Source organism: Melospiza georgiana, chromosome 15 (genome assembly GCF_028018845.1).
Source record: "Melospiza georgiana isolate bMelGeo1 chromosome 15, bMelGeo1.pri, whole genome shotgun sequence".
NCBI lineage: Eukaryota > Metazoa > Chordata > Aves > Passeriformes > Passerellidae > Melospiza > Melospiza georgiana.
The window spans coordinates 7,398,463-7,425,239 of NC_080444.1; the positions used below are offsets into that span (position 1 = coordinate 7,398,463).

A 26,777-nucleotide genomic window follows, 5' to 3' on the forward strand; every position below is an offset into this window, starting at 1 on the left:
TTCCCAGGAAAGAGCAGCAGCTGTTGGGGCTGCCTCTGAGGACAGCGTTGGGAAATAAATACAGAAGGAAGGTTCTGCTGCAACATGACAATTCATCTCCCCACGCAATGTGATGCTGCAAGAGAGGCCATGAGGGGGACACTGGGGTTGCTCCAGAATTGCAATCAGTTTGCAGCATGTTAATGAGCCAGGCAACAAAGGCAAATCCCTGCTGCCCAGGGACCCACAAGGTCGGATGCTGCCAGTCCTCCTGGCAAAGCAATTTGCTGCAATGCACTTGTGTGGTCTCAGAGAAACACAAATGGGGATGATCCTGGGAGCACTGGGAGAGGGGGTTGGTGGAGCACAGCCCTGGGAGGTGCCTGGAAGGGCCGGCTGCTGCTGTGCCTCCACAGTAACGTGGATGTGCAGCTGAATCCAGGGATGCAGAGCTCAGCCTGGGGGTGCACAGCTCAACCCAGGGATGCAGAGCTCAGCCTGGGGGTGCACAGCTCAATTCAGGGATGCAGAGCTCAGCCTGGGGGTGCACAGCTCAATCCAGGGATGCAGAGCTCAGCCTGGGGGTGCACAGCTCAATCCAGGGATGCACAGCTCAGCCTGGGGGTGTGCAGCTCAATCCAGGGATGCAGAGCTCAGCCTAGGGGTGCACAGCTCAGCCCAGGGAGGTACAGCCTGGCCCAGGATGTAGGGCCTAATCCAGGGATGTAGAGCTCAGCCCAGGGATGTGTGGCTCCGTCCAGGGAGGTACAGCTTGGCCTAGGGATGCTCCGCTCAGAGCAGAATGGAAGCAGGGACAGAAGAGAGCAGAGAGCAGCGCTAAAGAAGCTGCAAACACCCACTGCCTCTTGGGAAAACCAGCACAAATTTGTTCACAAAATAAGGCAGAGAAGGAGGAAAAACAGCCCCAAACCTTAAGGATTCCCCTTCCAGCACTAAAGCATGAAGGAGCTACGGCTCCTCTTTTCCCACCCCAGCCTGGAGCACGGGCAGCCTTTCCCCTCCTGCAGCATGGCCGCGGCCCCACGGTCCCTTTTACCTGGGGAATGGTCACCAGGCAATGAACCGCAGGGATTTGGGGTTTGGGATGGCCATTCCCGGCCGGGCCATGAGCTGCAGGTATTTGGGATTTGGCATGTGGGATGGCCATTCCCAGCTGGGAGATGAGCTGCAGGGATTTGGGATGTGGGATGGCCATTCCTGGCCGGGCCATGAGCCACAGGGATTTGGGATGTGGGATGGCCATTCCCGGCCGGGAGATGAGCCGCAGGATTTGGGATGCGGGATGTGGGATGGCCATTCCTTGCAGGCAATGAGCCACAGGGATGTGGGATTTGGGTTGTGGGATGGCCATTCCCGGAGGGCAATAAACCGCAGGGATTTGGGATTTGGGATGTGGGATGGCCATTCCCGGAGGGCAATAAACCGCAGGGATTTGGGATTTGGGATGTGGGATGGCCGTTCCCGGAGGGCAGTAAACCGCAGGGATTTGGGATTTGGGATGAGGGATGGCCATTCCCGGCCGGTGCCCGCGGGCTGCCCCGGTGCCTGCCTGGGCGCCCGGCGGCTGCGGCTCTGCAGGGCAGGCAGCCAGCGGGATATATTTAGCAGCAGCAACACAACAGGCAGCGGGATCAGCTGACTGAGGCAGGGAGCTGGCGCATGGGTTGGTGTCAGACAGCACATCTCCGAGCTGGAGCGGGGAGCGGCGAGCGGGGCAGAGCCGCGCAGCCCGGGCAGACCGCAGCAGAGCAGGTAAGGGGAGCGGGCCTGGCCGGGGCGTGTGCCGGGGGTCGCCAGGGATACCCGGGGTGCTGACAGCCAGGGATGCTCGCGGCACGGCGGGAGGGCTGCAGGCAGCGGGTGCAGCTCCGCGGGGGCCGCAGGAGGTGCCCAGGGCCAAGGCGATCGCGGCCGGGCGGGATCTGATCCATCCCTTCATCGGAAGAGTTCTTTACCTGCAAATAGGTGATTTAAATTTCCTTCCGGAGGAAGGGCGTGTTGGCAGGACCCAGTGGCTGATTAGCGCTGTCGGGTTTAACACGACATGCCCGCGCCCCTCGCCAGCAGCATCCTCGCTCTCATTGCCGGGCCCAGGCTCTGACACTGCCGGGCTCAGGCCAGGGCTGGGAGGGAAGGAAGGAAAAAGCCTTTTCTTCAAGGCTTGGAGACACGAGAGAAACGGAGCAGGCAGGAAAATGATAATAAAAGGGCCCTAAGGTTTAAAGCAAGCATCTCCTGCTCTCAGGGCAGCAAATCCCAGCTTGGCTGGCTTTTCCAGCAGCACATGAGGAAAAGCAGGGAGGGCACAGCAGCCTGGGGAGGGACAGACCCGGCACGAGCTGCTCATTTGTGCTCCGTGTGTGATCTGCAGCTTTGCAGGGAGGCTCTACAAAGCCAGATTTATTTACAGCAATGACAAGCAAGGCATTAAAATAGCCAGCAAAGCACTTTTGCGTTTAATCACACAACAAAGCTATATTGTGTCTGCAGATTAGTCACATACAAATTTCATTGGGGGAAGCAGTGAAAAAAAAAAAAAAAAATCCAGGCTGTGTGGTCATTTCTGCCAGAAGGGGAGATAAGCAAAGAACAGAGGAAAGTGTTTGGAAAAAAAAATAAAAAATCAGTACAGTTAGAAAACACTGCAGCACAAAATATACAGAAAAATTTGTAATTCAATATATTTAACTGAGTAGTAGGAGCAGTTTGATGGAAATCCATCCTAAAATGAGTTGAGGATGAGTATTTGAATATAAATTAAATATGAATTAAATCCCTTTGACTCTATGTAAGCACTTAGGGGAGGACCTACCTCTTCATAACTACATTTATGAACTACATTAAAAAATAAAATAAATATGTTATTTATATATATATATATAGATATATATCTATATCTATATCTATATATATAGATATAGATATAGATAGATATATATAGATATATAGATATATAGATATAAAAGTGATAAAAGTGACCCTGTACATTCTCACCTACAGTTTCTAGAAGGGACCACTGTAATGTTGCTTTATGTAGGTGGTGCTCCCCACAGGGGCAGGGCAGCTCTCTCCTGCTGGGTTCAGCTCCTTGGGCCAAGGGTGCAGTCAGAGCCCTGTCACAGCGAGCAGACATGGAGATTAAATAAGGAGAGCAGTTTGTGCCTTGCCGCTCCCCCAAGGGCAGTGAGACAAGCTCATGCCTCTGCCCCATGCCCTCCAGCTGCTTAAGGAGGGAGGGAGCACCATTGCTGATCTCCTTAATGAACCCTCTATTTACTGCCACATTTAATGACCTGGCTTCTTTGGCACATTTATGAAGCTCTTTATGAAGCCATGGATACGCCAGCAAACTTTTAAAGCGCGGTTTTTGCTACCAGCCGTGTTTACCTCGAGAAGACATCAGGTGGCTCAGGCAGAAGCCAGGCCAGGATTTCTCTACCAGGGCAGGTTTTCACATGCTGATCAGCTCTGCTCTGCTCTGCTCTTTGCAGCCATGGCGCCCCGGATCAGGCTGAGCCTTTCCAAGCCTCTCCCAACCATTCGGGAAACCCACGAGGAAGCGATGGAGGAGCCCAGCAGCAACCCCAAGAGTGCTGGGAGTGCTGCAGCCAGCCCAGACTCACACTCCAGTGATGACTACATCCAGTCCATCTGCCACCTCGCCAGGCCCACCTTCCCAGCCCTTCTGGAAAGCAGACGTAAGGGTAAGGACAGAAAGACCCTGAAGACCCTTGAGGATGTGTCAGGTTCTCCATCGCTGGTGGGGACGCAGCAGGAAAGGTCAAAATGTAAATTGACCAATTTCATCTCCAGTGTGGTGCCACTGGGAAAAGTCCCACCTGCAGAAAGCGACTTTTGGTCCAGAGAGGATCCCCTGGAACAAATTTACACCAATGCAGGAAATCTTTGCTCCTCCAAGGCTTCTTCCAATGGTGAAAGTGCCAGCACTGGTTACTCACAGTGCAACTCTTCTGCCCCAAATGGTGACCTTCATCCCACAAACCTGGAAGAAAAAAGCACAGGGAAAACCAGTTTTCCACGAGTGTTCAGTTTTCCAAGGCTTCCCTCCCCAAGACCAGTTCAGAAAGAAGCAGTATGCTCAGAGATGAGATATCTCAGAAGGGATGAGGGAACAGTTTTAGGGAATAACCACAGTCAGAAAGAAAATGGCCCCATGTTCATTAACACTGAAGAGAAATTGGCACCCTCAGCCAGAGAGAAGGTGGCAGGAAACTCAGCCCTGCCCTGCTCTGTAGGAAGGCAGAATTTGTTCAATACAGCAGGCATAGATGAAAAAGAAGGAAGAAAAACTTCTCAGTGTTACAAAAATGTCATGGGTGATGTTCCCACTAAGCAGAGATACTTCCAGTCTTTCCAGGTCCCTAAAAAAGCCACCATCCATAACTGGATTTCAGAGCACAGATGCATCTGGAAAGAAGCAAAGATAAAAGCTTGTTTGCTCCCAGCCATTGCTGAAGTGTGAAGAAGTAGCTGCTTAGAATAATTTTATTCACAAGATGTAACCAACCCTGTGCTCTAGCAGCTCTCCCTGGAGTCCTCACACAGAAAACATGGCTTGAACATGCATGCGAGTCAGGCAGACTCTTGTGATCCATCATATCCCTCATCCGTGGGCAAAGGGACAATTCAGGGTCTCATCTGCTAAGGAAACAGCAATCAGTTCTCATTTTGGAAAGGCAACAGTTCATGAAGCATCTCCTCCCACCTACTGCCTAGAACTGCCCTGAGCGTGAAGAAAAGCTGGAGAGAGCTGGAGAGAGCACAAATCCCATCTGTGCTGGAGAAGTGGGAACACTGAAGTACCAGTGCCAAGCTGGCAGATGTTGCTGACACTTGAGCACAGCTATCCAGAAAGGAGCCCTTTGCCCAAGGCTCGGACAGTAGGAAATGCACTCCCTGACACACACATTTACTGGGAGACCCATCACAGATCCCTGCCTCAGCACCAGGATCCCAGGAGAGGTCACCCATTAGAGCAGCAGCATAAAGAATTATCTCTTAAAAATCATAAGAAGTCTTTTATGAGGATTTGCTGGAGGGCAAGGTGGAGAATATTACAACTCCTTGGGTGGGGATTTTCCTGGTGCTTACCCTGTCCCTTTACTCCTGGACTCAGCCCTGTCAGGAGGAGAGCTGGGGGCCCTGGTGGGCACTGCTGTGCTGGGGCTGTGGCTGCTGTGGAGCCAGCTGGAAGCAGGCATCGTGTGGGACTCTGCACTGCCACAGCCAGGCTGCTCACCACAGGCACCCGTGGGCTTTGCTGCTCAGGTGTGGGGCCCAGGAGCCCACACAGAGCTCTGCAGGCTCAGAAGAGCAGCCCTGGCTGAGGGGCAGCCCAGGGATGCTGGGCTGCTGCTGATAGAACCTGAATGTAAAATAGTAACTTGTGTTTCCCTTCATACCTGTGGTCCTGTATTCTCACCATGCTGATGGTGTTGACTGAGCTTTGCTTCGTGCTGCGAGACTGAAACACGGAAAAAGCAAATGTGCATGTCCCAACCACCCAGCACACAGCACATACAAACAATTCACGCTGATGGAATTGCTACCTGGGATGTCTGCAGGACAAGAAGCATTCCCACAGGGCTGGGAGGCCCTGGCATGGGGCAGTGGGAACATCCCCAGGCATCCCTCACTGCCACAGAGACTTCTCCATCAGAGGAGCTGCCATTGGCACTTTATCCTGCAGTCAGAGCGACCTCACCCACCTGTGTCTGGTGTCACACTCTGGTGTCACACTGGTGTCACACTCTCTGTAGCCAGTCAGGAGATGTAGCTGAGCAAACTGCAAAGCAGTACCAGCCTGATTATTACTACTACTAGGAATAAATGTTTTGGCACAGTGGAGAGCAGAGGGACCAGGCTGTTTGCTCAACAGCAGCTAAGATGAAAAACAGCATTGGAAAGCTGCAATTATAAAAATGCTCACAAGTGATTTCCAAACCACCCTCAAGCAGATTAAATGAAAAAGCAATTTCTACTCAGCACCAACATGAGTGTAAATATGCTCAAGGATCAAAAGGTGAGAGTGTTTGAGCTTCTCATCCTCACATCTCTTACCTCAAATATTTTTTTCTCCTTTTGAAACTCATTATTGCTATGGAGCTGAGCTGCTTCTCAGCTCTGTTTTTGGACTAACCACACATCAAGAATGGAAGTGAAGGTGGCTCCAGCACTCATTAAAGCTGATGGAGAAAGTTGAACCCAGGAGGTCCCAGCCTGCTCTGCCTCCTCCACACCTGCCCCTCCCTTCTCAGGTAAATGCTGGGGTTTAAGCAATGCTTGTCCTCACTGCTCTGCTGTCATTTAAATTCCTCTCCATGTGAATATTTATGACTCTAATGCCTAACAAGTCTTGTGCCAACTGCATGTATCACTGCTTTTGACAGAGGAAACAAATAAAATCCTTCCATCCAGTTGTTGTTTCCATCCTGCATTCCACAGGGCATTATTTTCAGTGCTGGGCTGATCCACAGCACACGGGCTGTGCCTTGCCATGCGAGCACCTCCTCACTCTGCCAGGTCACCAGAGGCCTTCACACCTCACCCCTCCAGCAGCTGCTGCCCAGGGCTGGGATTTCCTCTCAGCTGCCACAATCCTGCAAGTCTCTGCCCCCCTGACACCCATCACCTTTTGTCTCCAGAGCAAAGAGGCACAGCAGCAGAGAGATGCAGCCCAGGACGCTGGGAAAAGCCTCCAACTCCTCTGATGTGGGACTGGGAGCAGATTCTGGGGGCTTGGGTGGTGGCAGGGTTGGGCTCAGAGCTGGAGCCATTCAAAAACACAGTGGTAGCTCCAGGAGCAGCCAGGTTTGGAGCAGGGAAGCTTTGGAGTGAACTGGCTCTTTCTGGGGAATGCTTTAGTGAATATTGAGATTCTGCTCAAGCAATTGGGATTTTCAAGAGGATCCAAAGCTGCTGGGATGCAGCAAAGATGGGGGCAAAGAGACAAAGAGGCAAATTAGGGTCACAGAAGTGGCAGGGCATGTTGGGAGGAGGGAAATGTGGGGCTGGTGGTGCCAGTGATGAGCAGGGCAGCTCCCAGCAGGGCCAGGAGCCCCAGGCTGAGGAATCCCAGCTGTGCAGTAGAAGCTGTGACAGGTAAGAAAAGAAAAGCTGGTTTAACACAGGACAGAGGCAGCAGACAGGGAGGGTTTTCTCTATCCAGGTTCACTTAAATCCTGTTTTGAAAAGCGCAGTCCTCACCTTCTTCACCATCAGCTCTGCAGAAACGACCATCTTGGTCCTTGTGAACTCACTGCACGATTAAATAGGCACCAGTCCCCTGGACAAGGCAGTTCTGCAGCTGTACAACATCACCCACCTGCTGCAGGTGTACCTGGGGCTGGTTCAGGGAGGGGATGGGGACTGGGGCAGCCTTGTCCCTCCCTGTCACAGCCTCTCTGCCCCCTCCCTCTCTGCTGAGGGAGCCTGCACTCCTACCAAAGGAAAACCAATGGATGCTGTTGGGTAGGATAATGTGGCCTGTGGTTACACAGCACTTTTCTCTCTGTTCTCCCCATGGGTGCACTCCTGGGCCATCAGAAAATGGTCCCCTCCTTCCCTCTCTGAAGAACAGCCCCGAGGAATCACTGGTCAGGATAAGCCTGCACAAGTTGCTGCCTGCTCAGAAGTGCTTCCAGACAAGAAAGAAAACCTTATCTGGGAATTTAGGTCACAGAGAGAGATAAAAGCCATGCTGCTTCCATGGCCAATCTCAAGGCAGGCTCTGCATTTGAAGTCACTGGCAGAAAAATCTCATTTATTGAGATCATCAGAACTGCCAAAGGGATTTGGATTAATTTGAATGGGGAATTGGTATCCAAATCCCACCAGCAGCTTTCAGTCTCAGACTTCACATCCAGTTCACAGCAAACTGTGAGCATTCATGGCAATTTTGCTTGCATGGTCATGCAGCCTCTCCCTGCTGCAAACCGTAAATGCGTTTGGACACAGAAAATCATGACCAGAATTTACACACCAGAGATGGTGAGGCAGAAAGGAAACTGTCCCACTTTTTCCTTATATTCTTGTCTTTAAATGACAAAGATAGCCATGAGCTGAAACCAAAGGTGAGGAGTAAACAGCTCTGTGATGATCAGACCTGTGCACTGCAGGAGCTGCTCAGAAACTCCTGCAGCACAGAGAGCCTCGCCCACCCAGGAGTGATGCTGTGCCCACACAGCCAGCAAGAGAGATGGTGATAAACAAACCAAAATCTGAGCAGTGCAGCGTGATTACAGACAGGGGTTGTAATGTGAGAGACAAGTGGGGGCAGATCGAAGGGCTGCACACAAACAGGGAGAGGCTGGAGGGCTATGAGCAAGGCTAGCAAAATCAGTTCCCAAAAAGGTCTTTAAGTCTAAAGTTAGGATTAAAGCAGCTACTTTTGATTTCAGAAAAAAAAAAAATCCAATTCTTAAAGCTCCAAGGAAAACTTAAAGCTCCCACCTTTAAAGGAGATCAGACCTGAGCCCGAGGCAAAACCCAAGGATGGCTCAGCTGCAAGCAGGGGCTTTGTGGGGGGTGCTTCAGGCTTTCCCCCTGCATTTGGGCCTAATTGCTCATTAAGGGCATATTTTAATTAACTTTGAGCCCTCCTGAGTGGAGACTACTTCATTTATCATGGTGCAGAATGAAGTTAAACTGCATTTAGTGACTAAGCAGGAATCCTTAGCTTTGAACGAAACCTTGAGTGAACCATCAGCATTGTGATTAATGGCAAGGTGTTTTGTATTTTCCATTTGCAGCTGTAACCACGAGCAGAGGAGAGCTCTGAAGTGATGGCTGAAAGCTTTGCTGCTTGTGTTTGGAGACACAGAACGTTCAGGCCCTGCCTTGCTCACCAGGGCCCACGTGTGTTTTTGTGGCTGGCATCACTCATTTGGGCCACAGTTGACAGCAGGGATGACCCCTGAAGTGCCACATCATGGGCTTGTGGCCTTTCCCCATGCTCAGGGATTCTCAAGGATAATATAATTTGCTTGACACAAGCTACAGCTGATGCAAAATACATGTTGTGTAAATAGAGAGATATTGTTCCTGGTAATTGCAGCCTTCCTGGAATTAATGCTCCTGGAGGCAATGCTTCCTAGGGCTGCTGCAAAGAGCTGTAGAAAGACTGGGCATTTTTAGAATACCAGCTTGTTGCTACATAAATTTTGACCAAATGCCATTTAAATCAAAGGGAGCCTTTAAGTGCTTTGGAATGGGCTTTTAATGGGGATAATGGGGTGCTGCATTCAAAGCACAGATTTCTAATAGCAGCTGATGAGAAAAATCAAATTATTACTTTATTTATTTGTGTGTATTAGCATTGTATCCACTGTTTCTTGACTTTGCTTTTAAATTAACCCAGCTGAAAGCCCCACCAGCCTGCTGTGAGCTCAGCAAAAGCTGTGTGTGAACGACAAGGCTTTACCTGCCTGTGCCTCACACACCTGCAGGGGCTCTGTCCCTCGGGAGCAGCAAATCCTGCTCTGCAGGGCCATGGTCGGGCAGGGGGAGAGCAGAGGGAGCCAGCAGGGACACGGCCACATCTCATCTGCCAGCACAATGTCACATTTGCAGGTCAGCCGTGCTCAGCTGAGTGTTTTGTTGTTTTTTCCTGGATGGTGAGTATGTGGGAGAGAGAGAACATGGTTCACACCAGAGGTGCTGGGCTGCTCTAAAACCCTCTGACAGGAGGCTGTGGCCAGGTGGGTGCTGGTTTCTCCTCCCAAGTAACAAGTGGCAGAACCAGAGGAAATGACCTCAAGCTGGGCCAGGAGAGATGGGATACATAGATTTTGTTTTGGGAACAATTTCTGGATGGGTTCTCAAGCCCTGGAACAGGCTGCCAAGGGCAATGGTGGAACCACTGTCCCTGAAGTGTTAAAACCATGTAGGTGTGACACCTGGGAACCCACATGGCTTAGCAGTGGGTTTGGCAGTGATGGGCTGAAGTCAGTGATCTTAGAGGGCTTTTCCAGCCTTAATTGTTTTGTGTTTTTGTTTTGTTCCAACTCACTCAATGAGCACTGGCTGAGCTCCACTAGCTCAGCTTCAGAACAGGGACACGCCACATCTCAAATGTCCAGGCTCCAAAGCAATTACACAAGAAATACCAAATTTGCTCCAGATGTTCTTCGCACTCCCCCTCAGGTCATGCTACAGAAACACCAAAAACTGCACAGAATAAATTGTGATGTTGGCTCACAAGTGCCCTTCATGGCTGCCCAGCAGTGCCAGCCTGGCCCTGTGGAGCTGGGGGCTGTGGAAATGCAGAGTGGCCACCTCTAAATGTTGAGCCCACAAACCACTCCAGCCTCATCTGTGGAGTGATCTGGGAGCTTCAGATTGAGCTGGATTTGCACAAAGAGCAAAGGAACCTGCACATGGTCCTTGCTCACAGAGCCAGCCGTGCAAAACAGTAAAAAATAAAACTGTTTCTAGGGGAAGCAAATACAAGCACAGGCCTGATCATTGTCAGTTTTGGATCCAGAAACATCCAGGTCCCCACATGGGTGGGGACATCTTCCCCTAGAGCAGTTTCTCCAAACCCCATCCAGCCTGACCTTGAATATTTCCAGGGATGGAGCAGCCACAGCTTCTCTGGGAATCTTTGCCAGGGTCTCACAGGGAAGAACTTCCTAATACCCAAACATCCATCCATCTAGACTCCAATTTAGGACAGATGAGGTCTAAGTGGCACTGGGGGTGACTGTGCCAGTGGTGGTGACTGGCACTGTCTGCAGGTAAGAAGAGTTTGGTGGTACAAATATTGCAGGTGAGTTCCTGCTCCTGCCCAGAGGAGCTGATGGGGAGCAGCTCTCCCAGCCTGGCTCAGTCCCAGCTCTCCCCACAAACATCACTGCCCCTGCTCCTTCAGGCACCACAAGCTGATATAAAGCACAGCCAGGCTCTGGTGATGTTTGAGCTGCTCAGTCAACGTTCAGCTTTCCCTCAGGTGTGCTGGGGGGTGAGGCAGCCCCAGCCCTGGAGGGATGGTGACATCCCTGCCTCAGGTGCCAGATCCTGTGCTGAGCCTCCATGCAGCCTCTGCTCAGAGCTGGAGCAAGGGCACACAGACAGAAAACATCACCCTCCTTGCCGTGCAGGGTCAGCTCCTGGAATTAACTGCTGCAGGATGTCAACAAGATAAAATTCAGCAGGATCCAAGAGAGGATTAGACAGTCCTGTGATCAGGAACGTTTGTGCAATGCTAACTGGGTCAAAGAAATACAAGAGAAATGAAGTGTTGTGCTTCCCTGAAGGGCTGAGCTGGGTTTAGAACAGATTCCTCCCCACCTCCCTTTCCCAGGCTTTTTATAGCAACAACAAATAGCAGGATCTACTGCAAAGTGTCTTCTCTTCCCTGGAATAATAAAGCACTGCCTGCTCTAGGAAGTTCTTGAGACCAAAGTGACAACTGATCCTTGCTGCAGCGCTCAGCAAAACCCTCCCCTTGTCATCATCAAGGCAGAAAATGAAAGTTTCCTTTCTCTGCTGCCTCTGAGCTTCAGATCAACAATTTCTCAAGAAGGGAATGAACCGCACAATAAACTGGCTGCAGATGAGCTGCTTTTGTCTCCACCCTGAAACTCTTCTAAGCATAATTAACCAAATTAATTATATAACTGTACAATGGTGTTAACCAGGAAAAGATGTGGGGTGAATAGCTGGATCCAGAAGCCAACAGTGGGATTATAGGGAAGTGTTAGGGGGATAATGGGAGTGGTGGTTTCCACCACCAAAGAGAGCCAAACAGGTTAGGTCTTGCAACAAGGAAAAGAGGAACAAAATCCTCAGGATTCTGGAACAGAGTTCACTTTCCAGGTTGGCAGATGCTGCACCAGTGCTCCAAGGTGGGACTTGCCATGGAGGTGGAAGGTGGAGGCTGGGGTGCCCAGTATAACCTTTTCCTAGGCTTTATTTTTCAGTAGAAAGATGCTGACAAACATCCATAAACCCTGCACATTTTTCTGACATGCAGAAATGCTCCTGGCACAATTGGCCAGCAGGCACAAGGCACTGCATGTGACAGCAAGGGCAGTGCAGCTGCTCTGAGCACATCAGTTCACTTCATTAAACTGCACTGTCCTCAACAACAGCATTCTGAGAGAAAAATCCCTCTGAGGCTGATGCTGGCAGCAGAAAATTACCTGGTGATCTCAGACAGGCAGCAGAAATCTTTGGATTTTGTGCCCAAAGATGAAGCCTCCTTCCTACAGTTCATTGCAAAGGATAAAAGCCAGAAAGAAAAGCATTTAAACGTCACCCCTTTAGGCTTGGCAAATTCTGTGATGCCCATTGTATTCCAAATTTTCACAGTATCATAGAATGGTTTGGACTTTAAAGATCATCTCATTCCAGCCCCCTGCCATGGGCAGGGACATCTCCCACTACAGCAGTTTTCTCCAAGCCCCATCCAGGCTGACCTTGAATATTTCCAGGGATGGAGCAGCCACAGCTTCTCTGGGAATCTTTGCCAGGGCCTCACAGGGAATAACTTCCTAATACCCAATATAACCCTGCCCTCTGTCAGTTTGAAGCCACTCATTTTTGTATTTGCTGCCCAAAACTGGCAAAGAAACAAACCCTCCCCAAACCACCTTGCCACATTTTGTTGTATCTAATACTAATTCTAGCAATTTCATTTCAAAAGGAAATTAACAATATTGTTATCATTTCCCTTTTCCCTGTTCTTCCAGAAATAGCAAAGGCTAATATGACCTGACTCACTTTGTCAGACTGAGACCTGTGGGGGCTGTGAGGCCCCAGCTATCAAACCAAACATTGTAATTAGCTTTACTGTAATTCTTTCCTTTTTCATCAACAGTCTCAAGCACCACATTTACACAGGAGTTTGTCACACATAATTGGTTTTGTTTTTTTTTTTTTAGATAAGTGTTTTTTTGCACATCCTGACCCAAAGGAGCTCCCAAGGTCTCTCAGCTCCATTGTACATCAACAGACAAGACAGACTCACGGATCTTTATGGATCAGAACATTTCCAGATGTATTTAAGAAGTCCTTCCTCTCAGAACCTTGTACAGAGTGTTCCAGGCCAGCAGCACAGTACCTTTAAAATCACTGTGGAAACAAAGCACTGCACCACAGGCATTCCTTGTCCTGGGGACAGCAGGGAACCAATGCTCCTGACAGACTGAAGGGACATTGCTCATCCTGCTGTGGAGAGGAGCTCCAGCAGGACAAGGCCATGGCCCTGTACCATCCTCAGACCATCTGATCTGCACAGAAATGAATCTTTCTTCTCAATGCAGAGCAGTTTTACCCTTGCTGAAGTCCCTCAGCTCATGGGATGAGATTCTCACCTGCAGGACAAGAAGGAGCAGAACCAACCCCAGAGTCCAAGCTGGGGACTGCAGGTGTGACCTGCTCCACCACCCAGACACCCAGGATTTTCAGTCAGTTGCTGGCTTTTGGAATTATTTCTGCTTTCTGTAGGATGGGAATCATTCCTACTTAGGGAAAAAGATTACCCAAACATATAAGAAAAAAATAATTATATAGGGACAGATTTTTCAGAGCAAGCAAAGAATCACAGAGGTAAAAGAGGAACATGTGTTGCAGTGCCAGGTGGTTCCTTCTCTTTTTTCATTTCACCAGTTCCTACAGGACATGAGTACATGGACAAATGTAAGGGAAAGGCTGGATGACTCCTGAGGCTGATGGAACAAGTTGAAACTGCAGTTTTCACACTATCAAATTGAAAGCTTAATTAAATTGTACAGCCATGCCAGAGACTTGGCACAGGACCCAGCAAAAATGCAAACTCTGTTCAGTGGGATGTGAATCCTGTGTTGGGAGCCACAGGTCAGACACTGCCCTGGTGCCTGCAGGGCTCTGGGGAGTCAGGACAGGTCTCAGGGAAGAGAGGCTCTTCCACATGCACATGGGGAACTTCATTTTCTCTGCTCCTGACTGTGTTTTCCCTGTGAAAGCCCAGTGGAGTCAATGGAAAATTTCCTGTTGGCTATTTTGGGACAAGACCCAAATTTCTACCTTTTGTTCATCTTCCTCCTCCCTCACTGATCTGTGGATAAATAATTCCACTTGGGGGAGAAAATGTTACACAGGGTAATCCCAATCCTTCCTGTAGTCTACCACCTCAATTTACACCAGAAATACTCCTAGCTTACTACCTGCAAGCATTAGCAGGCACAGCCCCCACTTACACAGGGTGCAGCCTCTCAGAGAACAGCTAAGGCACTGAAAACCTTCAGCTGCCTCATACTCCAACTTAAACACTGCAAAGGACATGAAAAAGCATAAATTCGTGAAGTAGAAACTGAAAATCAAAGAGCAGTTGAAGGAAAAAAAGCATGTTTGATTTGATCTTGTCTCCCTGGGCAGTGCCTGTGGAGTTTTGCTGGGTGTTGCTGTTATTATTCACTGGAAACCTGGGCAGCCATTAACCCAGCACTGCCAAGCCCACCTTGTCCCCAGGGGCCACAGCCAAACATCCTTTAAATCCCTCCAGGAATGGCCACTTCATCACTTCTCTGGGAAGCCTGTTCCAATGCTTAACTACCCTTTCCATGAATAAATTTCTAGAGAAATCTAAAATCCAATGTAAACTTTTCCTGACAGACCATTTCCTCTCGTGCTGCTGAAGAGACCAACCCCCATGGGCTGCAGCCTCCTTCCAGAGAGCTCTGGAGTGGGATGAGGTTCCCCTCAAGCTCAGTTTTCAGAGTTAGGCAAATATTCACCATCTCCATTGGTTTCCCTTGCTCAATAACCTGTAATTCATCCTTCTGAGCCTGCAGCAGCTGCTCCATGGCTGGCAGCACACACACCCCGTGACACAGGTGAGTGCACAAGCATGGCAAGGACTTGGTTCCCAGCACCCCATCACCATGAAGCACTCTCACAAACCACTGGAGCCTGGCATGTTCCCAGAGACCAGAAAACTGCAGAGAAAACTTAAAACTATATTAAAGAAAAAAAAAAAAGCTATATAAAGAAAAAAACTATATTAAAGAGGTCACTCATCAAGTGACCTCTGTGTTACTTAAATCTCTGTGGTCACTAAAACCCAGAAGGAGGGTATGTATGTTTTTATTTTATGTAGTGTGTGCTTTTTTTACAATAAATATCTAGCATTTTGAAATAAATCAGTGCTGTCCACTGATACACTAGGAAGATGTCACCCAAATGTACCTTCTTATCTTTTAAAAACTGATAAACTGTGAGAACACTAGGCTTATTTTGGAATAAGAAAATATTCAACTGTACCAAAGATCCCTATAAATAGCTTAATTAGATTTACTGCCTTCTATACAGAGTAAGGGAACATAGAGAGAGTAAACCATTACTGCCTTTGGGTTAGGAAAGGAGGATGGAAAGCAAGAAAAGAACCAGAACACTCACCTTTAGTGAAGTATGGCTTCTCCCAAGAGGTCACTTCATGTACCTGGCTGAGTCTTGTCCTTTCCACTTACCTTTTTCTCTTTGGGCTCAATTCCACAGCTTTTAAGGTTCCTCTGCCTCACCAGTGCCAGTAGGAAAAACAAGCCACACTGTTAACTGCTTTGATTTGGGAGCTTCTCACCCTAGAAAGCCCAAATCCAACTTTTTTCCATCAATGAAGAGACAGTGGATATGGGGTATGAAGGACCAAAAACCAGGGTCTGATCAGAAGAGATTGTGTAGTCAATTCTATTAAAATAGCTCCAGTTATTTTACTCCAAGTTAAGCAAAGATAAGATTTCTTTGCCCTGGCTGACGACAGGACACAGGCTCAGCTCAGTCCTTTGCCTTTGAGGGAGAGGTGCTGTTTCCTCCCCACATTCTGTGACAAGGACCCTGGCCTCTCTGTTAGTGTTGGCACTTTCCCTACCAACAGCTCTCCCCATACTTACATGTCAGGTTTGCACATTCTGTTTAGGAGCTTGTAAACTCCAGTCTGGAACCATGTAACAACTGTGCTCATCTGAAAGCATAACCTTAAATAGATTGATTAATGCAACAAGGGAAGCTCCTACTGAATAATTTTGTCACCAAGGACCAAGTAGGTCCCTTTCATTCCTGTCATAACAGCTGATTTATAAAACCAGTATTAATTGGCATGGAAGTTACCAAACCAGCTGCTGCCACTAGAAAAGGTTCATCCCTGGGCCTGAATTCCCATAAATATTCTTCAGAATAACTCTACAAGGCACACTTTGTGCATGCACTGAAGCAGGTTCAGGCTGTGTGCAGCTCAAGTCTGTGTTTCCCACACCATCTAGTGGCAATCCTGCAAATGTGTTGGGAATTAACATCTCACCCAAGACACAAAACCAAAGAGAAATCATAGCTAGGTCTGCAAGCGACCCATCTCACTGCTGGGGACTTACAGCTGCTTCAACAGAGCACATTTTAAACCTACAAGCAAGCTGAACATTGTGGGGCCTGTGGTATTTATTGGAACACTGAACTACATCATTTATTTCAGCACCAAACACAGAACGGGGGCTCTGAGGAGGGCAGTGGTGCCAGGAAGGGTACTGGGTGCTTCAGTGCTCCACACACACAAATGTGCTCAGGTGTCTGATGTGTCTTGCTGGCAGTGATGGGAACATCACACCAAATGTGGTGAGGCTGCACCAGACACTGAGACAGCAGCACCCGCAGAGAAACAACAGGGTAGGAAAATAAACCAAGGACAAGAGTTTGCTGCAACTCATTCCTGAAAAATAAGCTGAAGAAATCTTCACTTTATTTCCCTCCCACAGTAAATTGAGTATTTGAATCCCTTCCTGCTGTCAGACCCCAAGTGTTTGTGCTTCTGGAGCAGTAAAGGAAGGAAGGAGCGGGGTCTACAGGGCTGAGACAAAACCTCCACTGCACAGCTGATCCTACAGACTGACCTGGAGGGTCAGAGGGTGGCCAGCTATGAACACAAGGAGCTGAGCCCCGAGTAGGTTTGGACAGGGCTCTCCACAAGCTCTGGAGGCACTTCTGATCATGCCTTCACTTTGCAATCCAAACCCCAAGTGACCAGAGCAGATTTCTGGTGTGCAGATCAGGAAGCACAGCAAGGTCTGTGGGATTAACAAGATCCTTATGCTTCCATGATACCCTTCACACACTTCACTCACTTTGGCTGTAACTCTTGAGGAAGACCTTTACAAATCAAGTTAAAATATGAATTAGACTTCAAGAAGGTTTGAAACAGATACTGGATTTATTGGTCAGCTATGAGTAGGAAAATACATTGGTAAAGAAAAAGAAGACCCTGTATATAAATATAATACTAACTAGTTAAAATTTGACCAAGAAGAAAGTTCCACTGAAGAGAACAGTAAAAGCCCTTGTTTACCATCAGACCATATTCAGTTTCCCATTTATCTTATTGAAGAGCTGCCTATAGACAAATGCAACATTCTTTGAGCTTAGTGCAGATAATGTGCTGGTTTTTGTTACATGAATGGTAAACAAGAGTTAGTCCAGTGCATTACACATTATACAGAAGTACTGTGAATAAAGACTAAGATATTCTATTTTAGACACTACTTAAACATACCAAGACACTTAAGTGTTACAAATTTATGCAACCAAAAGAAAAGAATAGCAGTTAACATACTAAAAAATACTGTGTCCGGCTGGATGAGAAAGGCTTTGCTACTGAAGCGGTTAACTGAACTTTTCAAAGTTTTACAGTGTAATTAGTTTTCTTTTTCCCCCTCCCCCACAATGGTGTTGCAATTATTTAGTCTTTCATGCAGGTTTTGCATGGTTGAAAAAGCAAAGCATAAGCTATTTTGTAAGCCTGCTATAAAAAAAAAAACCACAACCTTGAAAGATTTGCTGAAGTTACATCAAAGATGCATACAATGTTCTAAAAATTGGTTCAGTCCAATGCTAGCCAAATTTATCTTTAATTTAAAGCTGCTAAAAGGACAAAATAATTACAACACACACCAATTTATATGCTCTTTCCCCCCTACTTGTGTTATGATAAAAGCAGTAACTCGTGGTATTAGTCTTGTACTCTAAACAATTGTTTTAGTTAAGGGTGTAGTTCAATTTACACTTTGACACCCAGAACTCTTGGTAAATGTAAATAAAACTAGACAAGATATGGCAGAGTGTATTTTAAGTGGAAAAAAGCCTGGTCTTACCTAAATAAATCCTTTCAACCCCAAGGATATTCTGTGACTTTTGCTGTATGTGCTTTTACAACAAGAACACTGAAGGTACATTATGGCAACACCCAAAACCACCTCGAATAAAAATATTGCAAATAACCATTTCATGTTAAAAACTATGAAGCAAACATCTTGATTTTGTGAAGACACGGTTTATTGCCTTATTCTATGTTATAGCTGGAAACTGAGACTTTTGAGTTAGATTTGTTTGACACAAGAATGTATTTTCTTTGAGAGATTGTTTGACAAAGTTTATATCAGCTCTGTTTTGGTGCCATCTGGTCTTTCCCTATTTTCAAAACATTTCTCCTTCCTTCCTTCAGCCCCCGAGTCACAGCTGCTGTCCAGTTAAAACCCAGTGAAGTCAAAGGAGTGTCTTCAATGGATTCAGAGGGTTTTCAATCAGGACCTGATAGACTACTATAAAAGCTGGAGGAAATGGTTATTCAAATGGACCCTTAGACCATAAGGTGACTAAGCAGGAACAGTTGTGTCTCCAAAAGCACAAGGGGCCATATTTTCACATGCTGTCATAAATTCAAATATTTTTTTAAGACTAAGCAATAGAGGAGAACACATACTGGATAAAGCTCAAACCTTTAGAATCTAACAAGTGCACTCAAGCTCCAGCATCTATTAAAGTAAATTATCCCCCTCTAAAAAAATACAAAATGAGTAAGTGCTTCCCTTCCCCTTCTGTAAAGCTTTCTGGACTCCTTACACAATCCAGATATCAGAAAACAAAAATAGTTTGCTTAGTCTGACAAGCTAAATTGGCTCATCATTACTGGAAATTGTCATGATGTACATTACCAAGACATCATTAAGGAAACATGAGTAAAACACCTTTTATTCACACTTTACAAAAAAACCCCAAAAAACAAACAGAAAAAAAATAACACTACGCATTAAATCTACTACAGCAATACTACCAGCATTTCAATGTACTGATTATAAACTGGACATGTTTGGTGTTTTTACAACTAAAACCAAAACAAGATAACCCCAAGAGATCAGGTCCCAGACAAGGATTCAAGATCAAAATTTCTCGTATTGAAATTTTAAAATGTACATTTTACACATCCGAACTGTTTGCAATTTTTCTTTGAGCTTAAAACAGAACGGTTTGAGCACACTTGTGTGCTGATACTTTTCAATAAAATTTTGAATCATTATTACCAATCAATTCTCTTATATATAAAAAATTCACAACATTTAGAAAGTTTTCTCATAATGCTCAGTGTCCTTTTGCTTCCCTGCCCGCAGCTGAAACAAAAGCTGTTTAAGACCAAGCTCTATCTCCATTATTAATTTTTTTTTTTACATTTATTATTCAAGTTGTATTAGTTTAAGGAGATGATGAATTCTCCCTTTTAGGATACAAATAGACAAGTTAAATTTGTAAGCTGTTATATACTTGGCTTCATGACACAAATGGCACTGAGGGTACACTATAACTTCGGTCTTGCTTGACACTTTAAAATAAGACTTGGTCACTTTAAAATATGATCTGAAGAATTGTCTTTGGGACCTGTATTGAAGATGCATTTATTTTACACTGCTTCATTAATAGAAAATGTAGGGCTAGGTTTTATCTTCAAGGAATTATACTTTCAGAAACTGAGGAACACACAAATGAAAGAGAATCCACATGATAGTAGTTCTTAGTGGGAAAAACAGCGCTGTGCAATGACACTGAAAGAAGCAGTGCATGGGCATTAGAAGCTAGAAACTGTGTACCCATAACCTGAACATGTTCCAAAGTGTGATATTCAATGCTTCACAAAGGAAAAAAGATGCCACAGCTTATACAAAAGTATCTTCATAAAATTTTCACAAGTGTTAACATTATTTAAAAAAATAAAAGAGGATGCACAGGATCTCTCTGCATGCACAGGCAGTGCTAGTTGAGAACAAATTTAAGCAGGCACAGTGGAGATAGGACAAATATTTAAAACAGAAATGAAGAAGCTGTACACAAGTATCCTAGATTTTACTTCAAAAGTTAGAGATGAAAAAAATGTCTGACTGTGTACACATCAGCAATAACTTTCAATCCATACAGGTCTACTTATATTCACTGCTCAGTTTATCTGTTCTGTGAGAACTCTATGCCTCTTTCTTTTTTTTTTATCAGAAATAGAATGTATTTTGTTATCTCTGTAAGATATTAATATTTTACAGGTTTGGATTTTGAAAGCCACGTTCTCAATTGAACATAAAAAGTAGTATAAAAGGGCTAACGAAACCCTAACAGTGCAAATCATTAGCAGAGAAAACCTGTGACAACCTCTTTTACACGCTGGCCTTTATAACACATGAAAACAGATAAAAATTTAGCCTTAGTTTACAATACAATCATTTTCCAAATCTGATTTTTCTTTTTTTTTTTAAAGTACAAAATCTCATAAATCAGGTTTTCTGTTGTTCATATACAATCAATAAAGGCTAAATTCAAATTCTATATTTTACAAACAAGTCTGAAAAAGGAGGGAGTGAAGTACGGAGAATGTTCTGTGGATGTTCCTACTGGCCTCAAAAAAGTAGTGCTACAGATAACTGTGCAAAGAGAATACACTGTATAACAATTCCCTATTTCAAGGCATGAAAATGTCACGTTGGAGAAAAGAAACAGGAAGGTTAATTGTAATGTATTAAAGAAAGGTGCAAATGCACCAATCGCTGTGGAACAGTATACAAAGTATATTGGGCTCAGAATTGTGTCTGTTGATAGCACCTGGCTTTTACTATGTCTTTAGCAAATAATTAGATTTAAGATTAAGATTATTAAGAAAAAAAATCCCTGTTGGCCATACCTCACTCCTCTATATTCAGATTTTACAATTGTACAAGTTAGATTGAGGTTGCCCTCTAAAATGTATTTGACTACCTCCTGCCAGGGAGATGGATTCCATTTACAGGAGGCAGGAAAGGCAGCAAAAGCTCCAGTTGTGCAAAAAGTGAGAAGTGGTCAGAAGGGATGAGTGGATGTGGACAACCACTTATATTGTTCTCTATTAACCAATGATGATCCAAAGGTCCAAGAATGCCAAGTATGTTTAGCTGAGGTTTAGAGTAGAAGATGTAATCAATAATACCCTAAAACAAGAGGGGAAAAAAAAGATTATTGTCAGTATTTATTCTTGTCTCAAGTCATTATTCCAAACAAAAGGTGAGCTCAGTGTTACAAGTAATGAAATATCCCACTCCTTCTTTATAGCACATCACAATTTAGGAGATTTCTTCTTCCTATATCCAGTGGGATGCTCAATATAGATTAGAAAAACAAAAGAAAAGGCCACTCTTTATCACTTCTGCTATGCTTTTGTGGGTTTCAATTTCCAACCTCCTAGAGAGCTTCAAATCACATTTCACTGATTTTTAACAGAAAAAAAAACAATCTCTGTTTTCCCAACAGAGAGCTCAGACTTTTCCAGAAGCAACATGGATTATTTCCTTGCACTTGACAGCTTAAGTGCCCCTGTCATTTAGCTTGGAGTATCAAAACACAAACTCCTTCTGTTTACAGGGAAGGTTAAGAGCACCCCAACTCTTACAAACCTGTTGCAAGTTATTAAAAAGAATAAGATGGTTTCTAGGAGACTGAAGTGCTAGACATTCTAGTTTGCTATGTTTTAAGTAGAAACTTGGTGAACTTAGCTACACAGATTAGCTTATATAACAACTTCATAGAGCAAATCACATTAGTTACACTTGAAAATGGAAAACCTTTCCAAAATATAAGCAAGTCCTTACCTTGAAGTCAAATGTGTAATTTGTATAAGGCATTAGACCATTCTCATAGGCACTCTTCAACTTGAAACCATGTGTAATTCTTCCATTTGTTGTCCCATTTTTTCCATTACAGCTGAAGTTAGTAAGACTTTCATTGTATCTCAGTTCCTTAAAATCTTTGTGGTTTGTTTCCACTCCACCAGTGCTCAAGTACTCAACAACGCCTGTGAGGAGACACATTACAAACAAGAAGGTATTAACAAACATTCAACAAATAAGTGTAGGCACTTAAAGTCAGACATGCAACTTTAGGCTTTATGTACCCAAAACCTTAACAATACACAGTACAATCAACAGCAGTTCTTTTAAAATACTGTAGGGCAATGTGTATCAAGAGCAAATATCACCTAGAACAAAGTGACACACTTTGGTTAGGAAAAAAGAGAAGATTAATAAGGCATAGATTGGGAAGATCAAAAAAAATCAGAAGTAAAATTCTATCAATGCTAGTTATTGGCTGCCTCTTCTTGTTTTTATGCTCAGGTCCTGCTGTTTAATGTTCTTCAGCTGAAGTGCTGCAAAAAAGTCAACTTCTGAAACACTGCTTCAAAAGAAGTTAACTTTAAAGAGGCTGCAAAGCCAAATTGATTAGATTTGTGTCACAGAAAACAGTGGTTGTGCCTCAATTTCAGAACATCTGTGTTAAAAGTTTTGGAAGGTAAAAGAAGCAGTAAAGTTGTTTTGAAGACAACCAGACACATGAACTGGTCATTGCAATCACAACTAGTGATACTGATCTCCCTTGGATCAAAAAGAATCCCATTTCCATTACTGCTGAGCAATAACTGCTCCTTAAAACCCTAAGAGATGATAAGGGTTGCCAAGATGGAGCCAGAAGGAAGGGGACCAGGAATGGAGATGGAGGATGGCTCCTGAGTACAGCACTTCAGCTGGGTACCTGAGCAAGCAAGGTGGCAGCCACTGAATGTGTTCTTTCCTTGCACTTTATAAAGTTGCCATCCAGTCAGGAAACAAAGTCCCATGCTAATAAAGAGCTCTGGAAAGGCCCCCTCTGAAGGGGATGTATTGAATTTTTTTTAGAAGTTCTAAAACATGACAGAAAATTATTGTATGGTAGCAAATTTAAAGGTAAAATATCTTTTCACACTTAAAATTAAGGAAACAGAATTATCAGCAACACACTCATGCTTCCAGTTATTTTTGGAAGTTATTTTAAAATACAGGAACAAACAGGGAACAAAATCACAGTGGAAATGCTTCTGAAAGATCAGATACAACTTACTACAGCACAAGCAGTAAGATCATCCACAAATGAAACAGTTCCCTCTCCTCCTTCCCTTCCCTTAGAGCTTATATTATCAAACAATGATATTATCAAACAAAGCATTCTCCAAACAGAAAAATTTACAATTGCTACACACTTTTAACAATCTAAAGAATAAGAAATAGAACTCTTACCAGAGTCTGGTAGAGAATTGAGATCTGCACACAGTACAAGTGGAATGGTTCCAAGCTCTCCCGAAACACCAGGCTTGAGACTACGAGAAGCTTTATCAATAATGTTCTTTACCTCGGACAGGAACATCATAGTCTGAACCAGCTTCACATCAGAATAATCTGGGTCCCAATGCATATGTGCATTAGCTACAAGAACTAGCTGCTTTTCCATCCCAAGATGTGGCTTTCCAGCTAAAATTTAAAATCAGTTATTCATTTAAAATCAGTCAGCGACATTAAATACTATTATAAAAATTTAAAAAAATGTTTAAGGGGACAAAAAAATAAAATACCAGTATGGAGTTCAAGAGGGTTAAAACCATTTGAATGAAGAGGGTCAGATAACTCCTCTTACATTTAACAAGTGTTTTAGTTGATAGAAGGCATTAGGAATGATATTTCACATTCAAGACCATTAACAGATTATCTTCCTACATGTAATGCTTTTGTATTCACTGAAAATTAACATAAGTCATGGATAATCCTAATTACAAGCAAATAATGTTTTTCTAAAAAACTACAGCAGCTTTCCTCAGGCTATGATAGCAAACAGGCTCTGTTCATATCTTATTCGGCAGCAAGCTCTGAATTCTAAGTTATCCACATTCTAAGTTACCTCTCTTGCTGGAAGTGTTTCTTAAAAGGCTTGTTTGCTACAATCTGAATTAATAAAATATCATTTGGATAAATATAACACAGGTTGAGTAGGCTCCCACTGTGATACTTATAAAGCCAATTTACATTTCCTAAATTAAGAATGACAGGGCAGAACAGTTTATTTAGGCATGACAGCAAAGAAAATAAGTAAAAACGATGGAGATACATGATCCAGAAACACACAACTAACACCATCTGATTCTTCGATACTTGTACACAGTTTTAAGAAAAAAAACCCAAACAACAAAATCACCCAAGTTTTTATATCTTTTTTTTCCTTAAAAATACAAGCGGGGAAAAAAACCCCTCATTATTTAAGCAATATGACTTTTCCCCAAAATTATTTTTGGAAATAAATTTGTCTGAACTTACAAACTGCAAAGCCAAATTCATGCGCAGAACCTAGCTTCTCTTGTTTATTATAACAGTAATTTTTTATTTACAAAATACCATCTATTTAGAAAATAAATGAAATGGGACTTACATGACATTTCTATCAATTCCTTTCGCAGTTCTAACAGAACAGCGACTCCAATGTTATCTTTTGTCATAACTCTGTTCAGCATAGCCTCTGAACCTTCTGAGTTTGCCATTGCTAGTTGATTGAACTCAACAGTATGCTTTTGGACCAAAGTAAATCTGAAAGAAAAACATCATATGTAATTGTTTTCAGCAGCCAGATACAGTTGGAAATGTTATCAGTAGTTCTTTTAATTAAAGCTCAAACACATTTATGATGTTAAAATCTCAGCCACTCACATAATTTCATTAAATCCTAAATTGAAATCAAGTGATACAGTTTTCACAGCAATTTTCATGTAGTTTACAGTATCTTGGTTACAATTAAAATATTTTGTTGAAAGTGAGACAGGTATTTTAGAAAAGTCATGCTTGTTTCTAACTCTGCATTTGTTCCTAGTTCAAATATGCAGATTTGACAGAGAGGGAGTAGATAATTTTCCAAGCCACTAGGTTGCAAACCGGGCACCTACATTTACTTATGGATACAGAGGAATGGAAGCAGGAAGGGACATAATTACCAACACATCCAAAGTTGTACAGTGCAATATGACACAACCAGTAAATGCTGCAGCTCTTAAATGATTAGGATTTTTTACAGAAATGTGCAGCGGTCCCTTGTTGTTTGCTTTACCAAAGGCTAATGTATCAAAAAGTCAATGTCATCTGAGGCCTTATTTCTGCAATTTGGGGGATTACAAATTCCTTTACTCAAAACCACAAAAGGCAAGAAAATCTGCTTCATTTTTTCATTATTTCCTTCATTTTCTATTATTACACTCAACAAGTGAAGGATAATTCAGTGAACTCCCAACCAGCACTGCTCAAACAGAATGAAATGTCATTCAACTCAATATTTCAAGGTTAAATTTTTATTGCTAGTCCCACACAGAATGATCTCTGTCATATAAACCAGTCTTTCCAGGGGTAGGAATGGTTTTTATCAAAACCCTGCCTGGCTACAAAACGACAGTTAAAGCCCAACTGTGACTTGTAAGACCCACCTGAAAAATTATGTAAAAGAGCAAGAGACAACAGAAGGCTTAGCAAACCACATCACTTACTTTTCTGTTTTGAAAAATATTGCACAACCATCAACATGTTTTCTTTCCTGTTCTGACATTGTCCTAGCTCTAGATTTTGGACTGAAGAATCCATTATAGCCACGTTCTTTCAATTCTACCAGGAAAAAACTGTAGTACTGCTCCGTTTCAACCTCCTGTAAAGTTAAGGCAGCACAGCATGAACGTACTATTAGCAAAATATAGAAGACAGATATTATTTAGACTCTTCAGAAGTGTAAATCACTTTCAAATTAGATTTAAGGGGAAAAAAAAATCTAAAAATTAAGTACATGAGAGAATGCAAATTCAAGAGCAATATCCTTATTTTAAGAAAATATAAATGAATTTCTGTAATCCCTGGAGTTATGATTATCTCAAGCCTCTTACTTGAAAATGTGTCAATTACAGCCCCACATACACACACAGGCACAAAGCCACCCCCACCAACACTGCTTTGATCAGGGGCTGCTGGTTCCCATTCCAACTGTGGGGGCTGAGAGCCTTCTTTTGATGTCAAGCAACAAACAATGTTCTAAACATCACTTCTTTTTCTTTTGTTTGCAGAAGGTTTTGAAAACAGACCGTTTACTAAAAATACACTTAATGTGAAGAAACCCGTACATGGGAATAGAAAAGGAAAAGAAAGAATGGTGTATTTTTTTTACCTGCAGACTTATGATGTCAGCATTGCAGCTCAGTATTTCCTGCATAATGGCTTTTTTTCTGTATTCCCAGTTCAAGGCCCAGGATGGACAATAGCCATACAGCTGCCGGGTGGCATATTTGTCACAGAGGACGTTGTAACACATGACAGAGAACAAGGCTGCAGAACAATAATTTTACTTACACACTGACAGATTTAAAAAAAAAATAAAAATACAATTGTGTTCTTGACTTTTGTCTTCTGCAAATTTATCAATTCACGCTTCATTTGTTTCAACCAAAACACAGCATGTGTATCAGTGCTAAAAAAATTGTTAGTTCTTCTAGGGAGACAAATTACATGTTTGGACTTATGGCAGCTGTCTTCTAGCATTTAATTAGGAAACAAACACCCCCCCTTTATATGGTTAACACAGTGAAGAGCAGAAAAATGTGTTTTATGCTAAGTGGTGCTGTACTG

At 44.0% G+C, this 26,777-nt stretch overlaps 2 protein-coding genes across 4 annotated transcripts in view; one reads left to right on the top strand and one right to left on the bottom strand.

Annotated features, from left to right (window-relative positions):
* Positions 1-1,627: 1,627 nt before the first annotated feature.
* LOC131089803 (uncharacterized) lies at positions 1,628-6,450 on the top strand. Its single transcript, XM_058034769.1, has 2 exons — positions 1,628-1,752; positions 3,492-6,450. Exon 2 carries the CDS (start codon positions 3,494-3,496, stop codon positions 4,481-4,483), a length of 990 nt encoding a protein of 329 aa, XP_057890752.1. The 5' UTR covers positions 1,628-1,752; positions 3,492-3,493; the 3' UTR covers positions 4,484-6,450.
* A 10,728-nt stretch (positions 6,451-17,178) lies between these two features.
* CNOT6 (CCR4-NOT transcription complex subunit 6) overlaps positions 17,179-26,777 on the bottom strand; it is a 32,667-nt gene continuing 23,068 nt past the window's right edge. For all 3 annotated transcript variants that reach the window (XM_058034677.1, XM_058034675.1, XM_058034676.1), the window contains exons 7-12: positions 26,320-26,477; positions 25,655-25,809; positions 24,556-24,710; positions 23,376-23,606; positions 21,918-22,120; positions 17,179-21,260 (exon numbers count right to left, since the gene is read on the bottom strand). In XM_058034677.1, the coding sequence (XP_057890660.1) occupies positions 21,048-21,260; positions 21,918-22,120; positions 23,376-23,606; positions 24,556-24,710; positions 25,655-25,809; positions 26,320-26,477 (1,115 nt within the window). In that variant the 3' untranslated portion in view covers positions 17,179-21,047. The remainder of the gene's footprint in view (positions 21,261-21,917; positions 22,121-23,375; positions 23,607-24,555; positions 24,711-25,654; positions 25,810-26,319; positions 26,478-26,777) is intronic.

What these genes read in the sequence shown, in the direction of transcription:
- LOC131089803 (XM_058034769.1), top strand. Translation starts at nt 3,494, where the DNA reads ATGGCGCCCCGGATCAGGCTGAGCCTTTCCAAGCCTCTCCCAACCATT.